The sequence below is a fragment of the Humulus lupulus genome, chromosome 2, assembly GCF_963169125.1.
Source record: "Humulus lupulus chromosome 2, drHumLupu1.1, whole genome shotgun sequence".
Lineage (NCBI taxonomy): Eukaryota > Viridiplantae > Streptophyta > Magnoliopsida > Rosales > Cannabaceae > Humulus > Humulus lupulus.
Genome location: NC_084794.1, coordinates 178,348,991 through 178,362,953, shown reverse-complemented (window position 1 = coordinate 178,362,953; position 13,963 = coordinate 178,348,991). Strand labels below are relative to the sequence as shown.

General features: G+C 44.1%; 1 protein-coding gene across 1 annotated transcript; it reads right to left on the bottom strand.

Moving 5' to 3' along the window:
- Window positions 1-1,310: 1,310 nt before the first annotated feature.
- Window positions 1,311-3,263, bottom strand: LOC133818761 (uncharacterized). Its single transcript, XM_062251797.1, has one exon. The coding sequence runs from the start codon at window positions 3,138-3,140 to the stop codon at window positions 1,536-1,538; it is 1,605 nt and encodes a 534-aa protein (XP_062107781.1). The 5' UTR covers window positions 3,141-3,263; the 3' UTR covers window positions 1,311-1,535.
- Between the last annotated feature and the right edge of the window lie 10,700 nt (window positions 3,264-13,963).

Here is a 13,963-nt window from a genome sequence, read left to right as displayed (position 1 = left end):
ATATAGGGCTGAGCATAAAATCCGAAAAACCGAAAAAACCGTGTACACCGACCTACCGAACACCGAAAAAACCAAAACCGTTTAAACCGAAAACCGAAAAAATCGCCGATGGTGCAAACCGCCACTGTTCGGTCGGTTTGGAAATTTTGGGTGAACCGACCGAACACAATAAAATAATAATATAATATAATTATTAATTATTAAAAATTAAATTTTTTAATAAAAAAAAAAACTTAAGGCACTTATAAATGTAATTATGTTCTATATATTTATGTTTTAAAAACATACAAAAATGGAATCTAACAATACAAAATTTTTAATTTTTTAACTAAAACTTTCAAAAAAAATAAAAAATAAAAAAAAATAATCAATTCGGTTTGGTCAGTTTAACTGACCAAACCGCGGTCCAAAACGGTCGGTTTTTTTTTTAAACTGGTTTGGTTCGGTCGGTTTTCGAATTGCACCAATCCGAACCGAAAACCGAATTCTGGATTTTTTTTTGTGAAAAAACCGCACAAACCGACCGATGCTCACCCCTAGCCGCATAGGTCAATCACGTTGGCCAACTGAACCTAATTGCTACAATTTAGAAACTGTGAGGCCCAAACTGCTACCATTTATTTTTTAATAGTAGTGGCCATACATACTGAAATATTTAGACAATATTATCACAATGAGTCTTGATAAATTTACAACTGCCATATCAATTGGATATTCTTGAATGTATATCAGTTTTGGCTGTTAAAGTAAGATTTCCACACAAAGAATAACTCTTAAAATGTCGTACTCTGCACTTTAACAATAATTCTACCCCGTCTGACCACAATCATCGCCATCTCTATTAGTTAATCCTCACAATTTGACACGGATTATATAACAGACGAAGCAACATCAGGGGTAAGTAGTTTAGCATAATTATATATGAGATCGTTTAAATCCCACTTGCATCTTTATTTTTCAAATGAAAAACAGAAAATTGCTGACAAGGCCATGTAATGTTCTTGCAAAATTGACTTGAATATTCCAAATCTTCAAAATATCAATTGTTTTGAACATTTCTATCACCAATTTCAATACACAAACAAAAGATTTATACCAACATTTCCATTAAAACTTAAAAGGTAAAACAATCACAGTTTCAGATAGTTGCAGTCTATACATAAGTCATGACAATGATTCGACAGAAAATAAAATATCACATAAACATTATGAAAGAAAAACAAAAAGTTTATGAACATTAATTTCCCTATATTGATTTAGAAGGAATACAAACAAAAGAAAATTAAAGACTGTAAAAGATTCACAAAACATCGAAAATGGCACTTGTGATCAAATTTCTAAATATGAAATTCGTAAATCAACTCTATGTTATAGAAATCCCTGCATCATCCATTTTCCTAACATCTCCTAGACAACAATCACATCCAAAAAAAATTGCAGGGGATGGGTAACTGAAAAACCAAAAAAGTGCCGATTCTTATCAACAAATCTGGCACAAGTATACATACCCCAAAATGGAAAACTCCATAAATGTTTCATCTGTTCGCACTAGTAGGCCAAGCGAGAAACTTGTGTCCCTCAAGTGAAGATGGCAAAAAGCTTTGAACAGAAGTGGGATCATCAGGAGTGTAAATGTAGCCTTTGCCATAACCAATCTCCTTCATTAACTTCGTCGGTGCATTCCTCAGATGAAGAGGCACTCCCTCGTTCTGTCCAACCGATTCCTTCACTGCCTTTCTCGCCGCCCCTATCGCTCGATAGACGGCAATCGATTTTGGAGCCATAGCTAAGTAAGCCACGCACTGAGCAAGTACAACATCACACTCTGGCATTCCCAGAAAGTGACAAGCTTGATAGCAAGCAACGGCCTGGTTTAAAGCAGAAGGGTCAGCCAACCCAACATCTTCACTGGCGAACCTCACCAGTCTGCGAGCAATGTAGAGTGGTTGCTCACCTCCTTCCAACATTCTGGCCAGCCAATACACAGCCGCATTGGCGTCGTTCCCTCTCATGGACTTGTGCAGCGCGCTAATCAGATTGTAGTGCTCATCTCCTTCTTTATCGTAGGCCAAGTGCTTGCACTGCAAGGCCTCCTTGGCGTCCTCCAAACCCAAATGGACAGCGCCGGCCGAACCTAATTGCAGTGCGGCTCGAGCGGCTGCAGTGATGGCAGAGATCTCCAAGGCGTTGAGGGCCACGCGGGCATCGCCGTCGCAATTAGCTGAAATGAAGTGAATTACGTCGTCTTCTACCTGGACAGGCCTCATCCCAATGCTGGCAATGAGCCCAATTCGAGAATCGTCGGCCGCCCGCCTAAGGAGTTGGGCCAGATTATTAGGATCCAAGGCATGGAGTACAAGGGTCGTGCAACGTGAGAGAAGAGGCGTGATGATATGGAAAGAAGGGTTCTCCGTGGTGGCGCCAATGAAGACAACGCTTCCGTCTTCGATTATGGGCAAGAAAGAGTCCTGCTGGGCCTTGTTGAAGCGGTGAACCTCGTCGACGAAGAGCACCGTTCTCTTATTCTTTGTCTTTGATCTTCTGGCTTCATCAACGGCGTCACGGACGTCCTTGACGCCACACGTGACGGCAGAGAGGGAGACGAATCGGTAGGTGGAGGAGAAGGAGGAAGGGTTGGGGAATGAGTTTAGAATGGCTTTGGCGATGGAGGTCTTGCCGGTGCCGGGTGGGCCCCAAAGGAGAAGGGAAGGGAGACGGTGGCGGTGGAGGGCGGAACGGAGGAGGGAGTTGGGGGCGAGGAGGTGGTCTTGGCCGACGACGTCGTCGAGGGTGCGAGGCCGCATTCGGTCGTAGAGGGGCTGGTGAGGAGTGGCGGTGATGGTGGTGGTGGTGGTGATGGTGTCGTGGGCGAAAGTGGGTTTGGAACGCTTGGAGAGAGGAACGATGTCTTCTTGGATGGGTGTGGAAGAAGGATTAGTGTCCGGTTTGGAGTTGAAGAAGCGGTGGAGCTTGGGTTGAAACGGAGGAGGAGAAGGAGAAGGGGAATCGTCGGAGGGGATGGGTTTGTGACTTAGAATCCATTCAACGGCTCTGGTTGGGGAAGCACCGCCGGTGGCAGACAAGGCCTGCGCCGCCAATTCCTCCGAGAATCCCATGCTCAAAAGGCGCTCTTTCTCCATGATCTCCCTCTCCCTCTCCCTCGTCTAGCCTTCTCTCTGTTTAGGCAGGGACTCCACGGTAAATAGGTGGGTTTCGTCGCTTGTGCTTTCTTTACAGCTTTTTTTTTTTTGTCACCATGAAATTTATTAATTGAAAAAAATTCATAACCCCATCCTATAATAAAACTAAATAGCAAGAACACATAAATAAAATCTTGGGTATTTCACATTTACATATATATAGCTAGAATATAAAGTATTTACAAAAATACATCAAACCGAATTATTTACACAAATATGGGTACTACATCAACACCATATACCAAAATTCAAAATAATCACAATCAGAATTGAAAATAATAATAATAAAATCTTGCTTTAAAAATTTTTCCAGTTTTCTAAGTTTAAAAAAACTACCTTAAACTTCACTTAAAAAAAGCATTATCTCATATATATTTTGATTAGTCTCCTTTAAAACTATGTTTTCATTTTTAGGTTATATTGTATTGTATTGTTGTTTAAGATATTTTTACATGTTTTTATTTGTTGCAACATTTACGTTACTTTCAAACATAATAAGAAACTATTGAGTTATAATAAAGTATAAGAATATATCACATGGCTTATTAGCAAAGTTAGTGTAACTACCAAAATTAACTAATAAGGTTTAGGGCTTTGATTAGGGGGTCACGATAGCAAACTATGGAAAATTGTGTGTTTATGTGTATTATTGTATGATTATGTGAGTTATATTTTAATATGACTTAACATACATGTGTTAGGTGTATTAAATATGCATATGGACTCATTTCTTATCAGAATGACAATTTTCGTAACTTGGTCTGTTACAGGTATATTTAGTATATGTGTGATATATGTGTGAAACCACATTATTATGTGGGTTTATTTAGGTTACTCGGCACGAGGCGATCCTAGGCAGCAAGTTAGCGAGAAAGTCACAACGGGACCAATACTTAACTCAGGGTGAGACAAGGGGTATTTTGGGTAATTAGTACATTATCGCAATATTGGGTAAGTGGAATGAATATTCGAGGATATATTCAAAGTTAGTGATATTATGAGGAAGTTCTGGGGATTTTGACTATTTTACCCTCGGGGACATTTTTGGTTACCCCGAGCCTTGGGATTTGCTTAAGGTTACTTGAGCTCTAAGTAACCTGACAGAAATAGAAAACACGTTCAACACTCTCGTTCTCTTTCCCGTTCTCTCACATGACGCTTGTTAGCGTTTTCGAAGGAAACTCGAGTTTTAGAGCTCGGATTCAAGCAAGGTTAGAGTCATAAGGATTCTAGGAAAGATTAGAAGTGTGATAACCTGAGGATTTAGCTGGAAAACGACTTAATCAGAGGTAATTTAAGCTTTAAGTTTCTGAGTTTTTGTTTCCTTAAGTTTCTTAAGTCTTGATTTGGATTTTATGGTTTGGTGGGGTTTTGATCCATTTGAAAAGTGGGTTTTGTTGCCTGGGGTGTTCTAGGGATGTTTTGAGATTGAATTGTGGATTTGGTACGGTTTTGAGGTGAGTTTTGGGAGGAATTGGATCAGAGGAAGCTGGTTTTGCAAGGTCGTGTCGCGGCCCTATTCTTGGACGCCGCGACCCTCATGAACTCAGGATTCTGGGCGGTTTCCTAAAGCAGGGTAGCGCCGTGGCGCCTTCTAGGCTGCATCGCAGCCTGTGTCCTGAGAATTTTGGGGCTGGCCTCTCTGCTTGTAAGAGCCGCATCTCTAATTATGGAGCATCACAACCCTAATTGTGGGCACCGCGGTGCAAATAGGGGTTTTTGGGTAAAGGAGGTTTTGAGTGCGAGAACTAAAACCTAAGAGCTCAAGATCGACCCTACTTACTGGTTTAGTAGAATTCGACGTCCCGGAGGCTGGGACTCAGTCCAGAAGCCTTTATTTACTCGTTATTGACGGGATTCTATACTTGGTTGTGACTAGGTTATCGCTAGGGGCTCGGAATCATGATCATGCTCGAGGGTCGTTCTTATTATATATTACACTCGGACCTAAGGTAAGAAAAATACACCCAATACATGATGTACATGATTAGGGCTTGGCTTGAATGTTGAATATAGACTTAATTAAGGCTTGGGCCCCTGAGATTGCGCATGATTATGATTATGCATGTGATTGTTGATAAAGCGTGATGAATGCTCTGTATCTAGATATTTGTTATATGATATATGCTTGTCTGCATTGTCTGATTGAAAATACTTGACTTATAAGTCAAGAACGGCAATAGCGCATTGAGCGCTGGTCGAAAGCATTGACTTATGAGTCAAGGGCGGAAATAGTGCGCTAAGCGCTGGTCGATATGGTTAGGCCTTATCAGGAGCGCATCATACGCTTGTCCGACCCAATAGTCATGGAAAATTAAGCGCCAAGTACACTGGGCCAACTCCAAGGCTAGTTATACAGAGGATAGGGCAATGGGCCCCAGGGTGACTTATTAGTCCCATATCCTAGGGCGGGGCCCCCAGTATGATTCATTAATCATGTATTTTGGGCAACGAGCCCTAGTTTGATTCATTAATCATTTAATTAGGGCAGCTGGCCCCATATGACGTTGTAGTCATTTATATGAATGGTATGCATGCATGAGTAGGGTTATTACTGCTAGGCATGCTTATTATGATTTGGTAACGTGTTATTGACTTCTTATGAGCATGCTTAAGTTTTCTTGTTGAGCCTTGGCTCATGGGTGCTATGTGGTGCAGGTAAGGGGAATGGGAAGCTGGACCAGCCATGAGTTGGAGAGCTTCAGTGGCGACGAGTACATATGCGGCTGCTCGACCACCACGGCCGAGGTTTCTCAGAGGGACTAGGGTTAAACCCTATTTTTGTTGCTTAGGTCGGCTGATTGTAACTTTTGAGTTGTAATTATCCTTTTGGAACTGTAAACAACTTTGTAAGATTTTATTATGAGATCTCATGTACAACTTAACATTTTAACGAAATAACTATTCCTTTTGACCAAAAATTTTAACCCTAAACGGTTAATCACATTTAGTTGCATGTGTTATGGCCAAATGACTCATTTAGCAAGTTTAGCTCAGACTGTTTATCCAAAAAATAGTTGTTGATGACGTGGCAAGAATTTTCGACACGTGGCAGAGATGCTGCTCGCCTATCGACCAGAGATATTTCCATATGCGAAGTTCAAGTTTTATATACGACCAGCCTGGTCGTATACTTCGTATATTTATGAATAAATCTATACAGTTGTAATGATATCCGAGAATATCTCTTCATTATAACTTGAATATTCGTTTATTAAGGAAAGATATGACTAATTGACTCATGTAACCCTCCTTGAGCCTATAAATATACAAGAAATAGCTCAAGGGGGATCTTTTGGATCTTTTTCCGAATTACATTACTATTATCCATCGTTTGTATTGTTTTCTCCTTCTAAGGTCTGTGAAACTCAGGTACCCTAGTTCTTTGATCACACCTTTGAAGCCAATATTAATAATAGTATCAAGTGGACGTAGGTCATTACCAATCAGTGGGGTCGAACCACTATAATTCCTTGTGTTCTTTACTTTCCATTAGATTGTTTTCTCAAGCTTTGTACTATTTTCCTGTCGTTCATCTGACTCTGTGTCGTTGATCGAAACGAGGGTCAACATTCTGGTGCTTTCATTGAGAGTTTGACAAAGAATCTAATCGCGAAAACTACCAAGAAGACTGGACAAGCTGCCGCTGCACCATCCCAACCTCCTCCCCCAAATGTGGCTGAAGACGAACCTCATTTGGAGTTTGATAAGGAGGAGTTGGACTCTGAGTCCCTGAAGGCAAAACTGGGGGTGTTGCAAGATGAGTTGGCCAATCAAGAGAGTGTTGCTGAGATAATGGCGTCCCAGCAAAGGGATATAGAGCGCCAGCACCAGGAGCTAAGCGAGTGGCAGGCGGAGAAGGATCGTCGACAGAGGGATGTCATGGCAGCCCTTGAAGCAGCCATCCAGTTGGCTAGGAATCAAGCTGCGCCAGCCTCCCAGCCAAATCAGCCTCCAAATGGGCCACCTCAAAGGGGCCCCAATCCTAGTCCTCCGCTCCAACCAATAAGCCCTCAGAGGTCGGAGCAGCCACCTATGCCTCATGATGATGTCCCACCTAGGGATCCTGAGATGCAACCTCCGTCTCAGGCTGGTCGAGGCAATCCCCTGCGCCCGAGGCAGAATAGGGCCGGGCAATAGCCCTAGACGCCCAGGGGGTGAAGAGCCGCATCCACCGAGCAGGGGCAGCGTCCTTCTTCCAACAGGAGGAACTCAGAGACGGGATCTGCTGTCAGGGGCCCCCCACGGCATGACAATGCACGGGGACCCACCGACCAGCGCAGGCCTCCCCCTAACACTCGGGAAATGCCAGCCCAAGGAGGCAACAGAGGGAATAGTCGGTCGCACCATAGCCAGCCACGGTTCAGAGATGGCCACGGCTACAATGAAGCCAACTCAGGTAGAGGAAATGCTAGTCGGAGGAACGAAGAGAGAGGTGGAGGCAGGAGCCCCCCACCTATAGAAGACCGACCAGCAGGTCATAATGCTGGGTGGCAGCCCAGGCAGAATAACATCTTTAGTCGGCTCGGAGCCAGCGAGCAGCGGAGAAGAGACGATGATTTGAGGGATGTACTCAATGACCGTCGAGAAAGGCACGATGAGTACATTCCCCCAGCACCAGAGGCCCCAGCAATCCCAGAAGCTGTTCAGGCTCAAATCGATGCCCTGAACCAGGCTGTACAGCAGCTGGTCGGGGGGCTAACATCACACATTGAGTACGATCGGAGGAGAGGCACCCCTTTCTTACAGAGGATTGCTGTGGCAGAAAGCCCCAGTAAGTTCAAGATGCCAACACTGCCGAATTTCGACGGGTATGGAGACCCAGTATCTCATGTCAACAAGTTTGAGATACAAATGGACATTCAGAAAGTCTCTGAAGATGCTCGCTGCAGGATCTTCCCAGCAACACTTGCTGATGCCGCCCAGGAGTGGTTCTTTAAGTTCCTTCCTGCAAGTATAGTATCCTGGGAGATGTTCGTGAAGGAGTTTTACGGACAGTTCTATGTGGGTCGTGTGCATCCCACTGAGGCGAACCAACTGGTCGAGATACTCCAGAAAGAGGGAGAGCCCTTGAAGGAATACGTTCAACGCTTCATGCGAGCTGCAGCTGGAGCCAAGACTGTGGGCGATGAGGGCAAGATGATGGCCCTAACTGCTGGGGTTAGGCACCATTCTCCCCTCTGGAGTAGCCTCAGAAAGCATGGGGTTAAAAGTACCCAAGAGTTTTTAGATCGAGCTGATCGGTACATCAAGCTCGAGGACGTGATTGCCAATGAAGGGAAATCGCCAGCAAAAGACAAGAGGCCCAAGGAAGAACCCGCCAAAGCCGCCAACGGGTCGAAGCCCAATGGCAACGGCAAAGGCAACGGGAATGGCAATGGTAAGAATGGTGGAAAGCGGGCGAGCAACGAACCCTCGACCTCCGAGAGTAAGCGCCCCGAAGGTAATCGGTATGAACCGAGATTCACCAATTACACTGCCCTTGTTGAAAGCTGAGCCGAGGTCTATCAGGTGACCAGCTCGAGCGTGCCCTACAAACGACCCGCACCAATAAGGAAAGATATCTCCAAGAGAGATTCAACAAAGTTCTGTCATTTTCATAACGACTACGGGCACGACACTAATGAGTGTAACCAACTGAAGGACGAAATTGAGTTCCTGATAAGACAGGGACATTTAAGAAGATATGTACGAGCCACGGGAGGTTCTCAGCGAGAGGCTCAAGGTGGCAACGAGTCGACGCCTACACGCCAATGCTCGCCACCTTTACAGCCAACTCCCGTGGCAGGTACCCTACTCACCATCTGCGGAGGTCTACATCTTGCAGGAGATAGTGGGAAAGTGAGGGAACGATATGCTCGAACCCTACGCCACGACCAGGACATCGAGATGATGAGTGTTGAGGATCGAGCACCAAAAAAGGCTCGAACAGAGGAGGAAATGATCACCTTCTCTGACGACGACGCCCGGCACGTGCGATTCCCACACTCCGATCCGCTGGTCGTGGACGTATAGATCGCAAACATGATGGTGAAAAGGGTGTTGGTCGATACAGGAAGTTCGGTCAACATCCTATACAAGTCCTCGCTGGAAAGGATAAAGTTTTCTGTGAAAGACCTGGAGCCATGCAACCAAACCATTTATGGTTTTTCCGGAGAAGAGCTCGCCCCAGTAGGGACGATTAGACTCCCAGTCATAGCAGGCACTACACATGCTAACAGGACATTACTCACTACTTTTATAGTAGCTGATTGTCCTTCAGCGTACAACGTTATGATAGGGAGACCAATTCTGGTCGACCTGCGAGCCGTCACTTCGATATGGCACCTCGCAATGAAATTCCCAACGGGCGCAGGGGTAGGATGCGTGTTGGGAAACCAGAGGGAAGCGAGGGAGTGCTACAACGCCTCGATCACCAAGGCAAAGAAGGGTGTATCGAGAGATGCCACTGGAAAGGAGTTGCAAATGGCAACTGATGTTCAAGCCCACTCAAGTGATAATCTCACCAAATAGGGCGTTGCCCAAAGTGAGGATAGAGACTTAGATCCTCGCTTTGGGGATTTTGAAGAAGAAGTGGGACCCATCGAGGACCTTGAAGAGGTCCAACTCGATGAGGAAAATCCGACCAGAGTTGTGAAAGTCGGTAAAAACTTAGAGACAACAACAAAACAAGCACCAGTGGAGTTCTTAAGGAGGAACCAGGATGTCTTTGCCTGGTCGGACAAAGACATGGTCAGGATAGATCCTGCAATCATCAGCCATGTCTTGAACATCGACAAAAGCTTTCCACCAGTGCAACAAAAAAGAAGGCTGCTCAACAAAGACAGATTAAAGGCCTTGAAGGAGGAAGTCGAGAAGCTGAAGGAGAATGGGTTCATCAGGGTGGCGTTTTATCCATCGTGGGTCTCTAATCCCATACTAGTGCCCAAGCCGAATGGCAAGTGTCGTACGTGCATGTATTTTACAGACCTAAATAAAGCCTGCCCCAAAGATTGTTTCCCACTCCCGAGGATCGACCAGTTGGTCGATGCCACTGCAGGGCATGAGATCCTCTCATTCATGGATGCATACTCCGGGTATAATCAAATCAGTATGCATCCCCCTGATGAGGATCACACTAGCTTTCGAACTGATACAGGGCTCTACTATTATAAGGTGATGCCCTTTGGTTTGAAAAACGCTGGCGCGACTTACCAGAGACTTGTCAACCACATGTTTAAGGAGCTGATCGGCACAAACATGGAGGTTTACATCGACGACATGCTGGTTAAGTCGAAGAAAGCATAATGGCATGTAAGGGATTTGCAGGAATGCTTCAACGTTCTGAATAAATATAGGATGAAGTTAAATCCCCTTAAATTCTCCTTCGGAGTAGGATCAGGTAAGTTCTTGGGATTTATAGTTAACTCAAGAGGAATTGAAGCTAATCTCGAGAAAATAAAATCCCTGATCGAGATGAAGTCGCCAGTAAAGATTAAGGATGTCCAAAGCCTGACTTGGAGGATTGTTGCTCTCAGTAGATTCATTTCGAAATCAATAGACAAGTGCGTCCCATTTTTCAATCTACTCAGAGGCAATAAGAAATTTGAATGGACAGATGAGTGCGAATAGGCCTTTTAAGCACTAAAAACGCATATGGCGCAACCACCCACCCTGTCAAAGCTAGTCGATAAAGAGACTTTGTTCATTTACCTGGCAATCACGGATTACGCTGCTAGTGCTATTCTAGTAAGAGAAGAAGAAGGTGTGCAGAATGTTGTCTATTATGTAAGGAAAAGGCTGATCGGAGTAGAGTTGAGGTATCCCCCCATTGAAAGGTTAGCCTATTGTTTGGTTTTGGCCTCTAGGAAGCTGCGGCCTTACTTCCAAGCCCATCCAATTACGGTCTTAACCGACCAGCCTCTTCGACAAGTCCTACAAAAGCCAGAGGCTGCATGAAGATTACTAAAGTGGGTAGTCGAACTAGGGCAGTTCGACATATCTTACTTGCCGCGATCAGCGATAAAAGGACAAGCCTTGGCTGACTTCATCGTCGAATTCACATAGCTCGCGGGTGGCGAGCAGACTGAAGAGCCCAGCGAGCCTGAGTGTCAAATCCAAGCACCCTCGTGGAAATTGTTTACAGAAGGTTCATCCAACAAATCCCACGCAAGAGCGGGAGTGATATTGATAACGCCGGAAGGGCATCGATTTCACTGTGTAATCAGATTTGACTTCACTGCTTCTAACAATGAGGCCGAATATGAAGCACTACTCGCTGGATTGCGGTTAGCCAAGGATATGAACATAAAAGTGCTTGACATCTATAGCGATTTACAATTGGTGTGAATCAAGTCTTGGGAGAGTACCAGGTGCGAGGTTTGAAGATGGTCGCCTATCTAAACAAAGCAAAGGATCTGTTAGCCCAGTTCGATAGATACACTCTCCAGCAAGTACCTCGCGATCAAAATTCCAACGTGGACGCTTTGGGAAAGTTGGCAAGTGTAAAGGATGCTGATACTCTAAACATAGTGCCAGTCGAGCGCCTATCGGCACCAAGCATCCAAGCAACAGAAACCACTCTGGTCATCCAGATGGCAGATACATGGATGGCACCATATGTAGAGTATCTGTCAAGCGGCGTACTACCGACAGACAGAAACAAAGCCAGGACCCTTCAGCGTCAAGCTGCTAGGTATATCCTAGTCGATGGAATCCTGTACCGAAGGGGATACTCCATGCCACTCCTCAGATGTATTACAAAGGAGAAAGCCAAAGAGTTGATGAAAGAGGTGCACGAAGGTTTTTGCGGGGACCACGTTGGGGGGCAAAGTCTGTCAAAAAAGATCCTAAGGCAGGGCTATTTCTGCCCAACCATGAATGAAGACTCAATGGAGTTCGTGCGGAGATGTGACAAGTGTCAGAGATTTTCTAAAATCCCACGAGCAGCTCCCAACGAGTTAAAGCAGATGCAGAGTCCATGGCCCTTCACGGTTTGGGGAATAGATCTAATCAGATCTTTGCCTACAGGAAAAGGTGGAGTAAAGTATGTAGTGGTTGACGTCGACTACTTCACCAAATGGGCCGAGGCTGAGCCACTCGCAACCATAACGACCAAGAAAGTGCTTGACTTCATAGTCAAGAACATCATTTGTCGCTATGGATTACCAAGGAAGATAGTCTTGGATAACGGCACCTAGTTTGACAGTGATCTATTCGCGGACTTCTGCAAATGACATGATATTATCAAAAGCTTTTCTTCAGTCGCTCATCCCCAAGCGAATGGGCAATTCGAAGCAGTTAACAAAACGCTGAAGGATACCCTGAAGAAAAGACTTGAAGAAGCTAAGGAAGCATGGCCAGAGCAGTTGCCTAAAGTTCTTTGGTTGTACAGAACTTCCCACCGAACAGCAACAGGTCATACCCCATTTTCCTTGGCGTATGGGTATGAAGCTATGTTTCCTGTCGAGTTAGATCCACCCTCGCACCATAGATTGACATATGACCAAGACTCTAACAGCTAGCTATTGATGGAATCCCTGGACTCAATTGATGAGAAGCGTGAACAAGCTCAGCTCCGAGTAGCTGTGTACCAGCAAAAGGTCGCCCGGTATTTCAACTCTAAAGTGCAAGAAAGGAAATTCAGTGTTGGAGACCTCGTACTTCGAAGAGTTTTTCTAAACACCTGCGACCAAGCTGCTGGAGTACTCGGGCCTAATTGGAAGGGCCATACTAGATTGATGAGGTCCTTCACCCAGGCACTTATAAACTTGCACACTTAAATGGAGATCTCGTTCCTCGCTATTTGTAGAGTCCAAGAACTTTACTTAGCTAGTTAGATAGTAGTATTATAGTAATAATAGTATTATCTTGATGACTGTGGATTTTTGGTTCAGACCGGGATTTATTTTGACACTCATAGTAACACTTGTAGATTTTCTAAGTTTAACCTATAGTTTAGGAATATTAATTTTAACCTAAGGTTTGATTAATATGACTAATATTGAGGATAATATTTATTATACTATAAGGTTTAGATAAGAACCAATAAGATAATAGCACATGTTATGTATAGGTTTATTAATGATTAAGTATTTTGAGGATTAAATTTATTAAGGTTAAAATTTGAATACTCTAAGGTCAGTCAGCAGCTTTGAAAACGTTTAAGGGCTTAGTCAAGGCTGTTTACTCAATTCAAAATAAGCTAAAAATGTGTAATTTCGTGTTTAAATAATCAGCGTATGCCGATATATCGCAGCTATAGGGGGCGATATATCGCAGCACGAAGATACGAAAAGCCCGAAATGATGCACGATTGCCTCGGGCATACTGGCCCAGGCGATATATCGCCTTCAGGGGGCGATATATCGCCCCTCTCATCATATTTTGAAAGTTTTCGAAATCGTTCTCCATTCAAACCTTCAACCTCTTGATAAGTCTAGCATCTTTTTGAACGAGTCTTCAGCCTCTGCTGAATGATAATTCAAATTATTTTCACTTAAAAAGCCATTATTTTTATTCAAGTTAAATGAAGATCTCTTCATTCCTAAACTCTATAAATAGGACCTAGTACCCAGCCATTTATTCATCTATTACTCTAAGTTCAGAGGCTGCAAGTTGCTAGGTGAGTGTGAGAGTGTAAACACTTGGGTTGGGAATTATAAGCTTGATCATCATAAGCTTATCAAACACTTGGGAAGTAAGGTTTTATAGCATTTCAGTTCAAGGTTTAGATTGGTCTTATAAGCCTTCAAGGTATTTCCACACTCTAGTTCAATTGATAT

Bases quoted from the DNA above. Each gene is read 5' to 3' on its own strand.
- LOC133818761 (XM_062251797.1), bottom strand. From the start codon at position 3,140: ATGGAGAAAGAGCGCCTTTTGAGCATGGGATTCTCGGAGGAATTGGCG.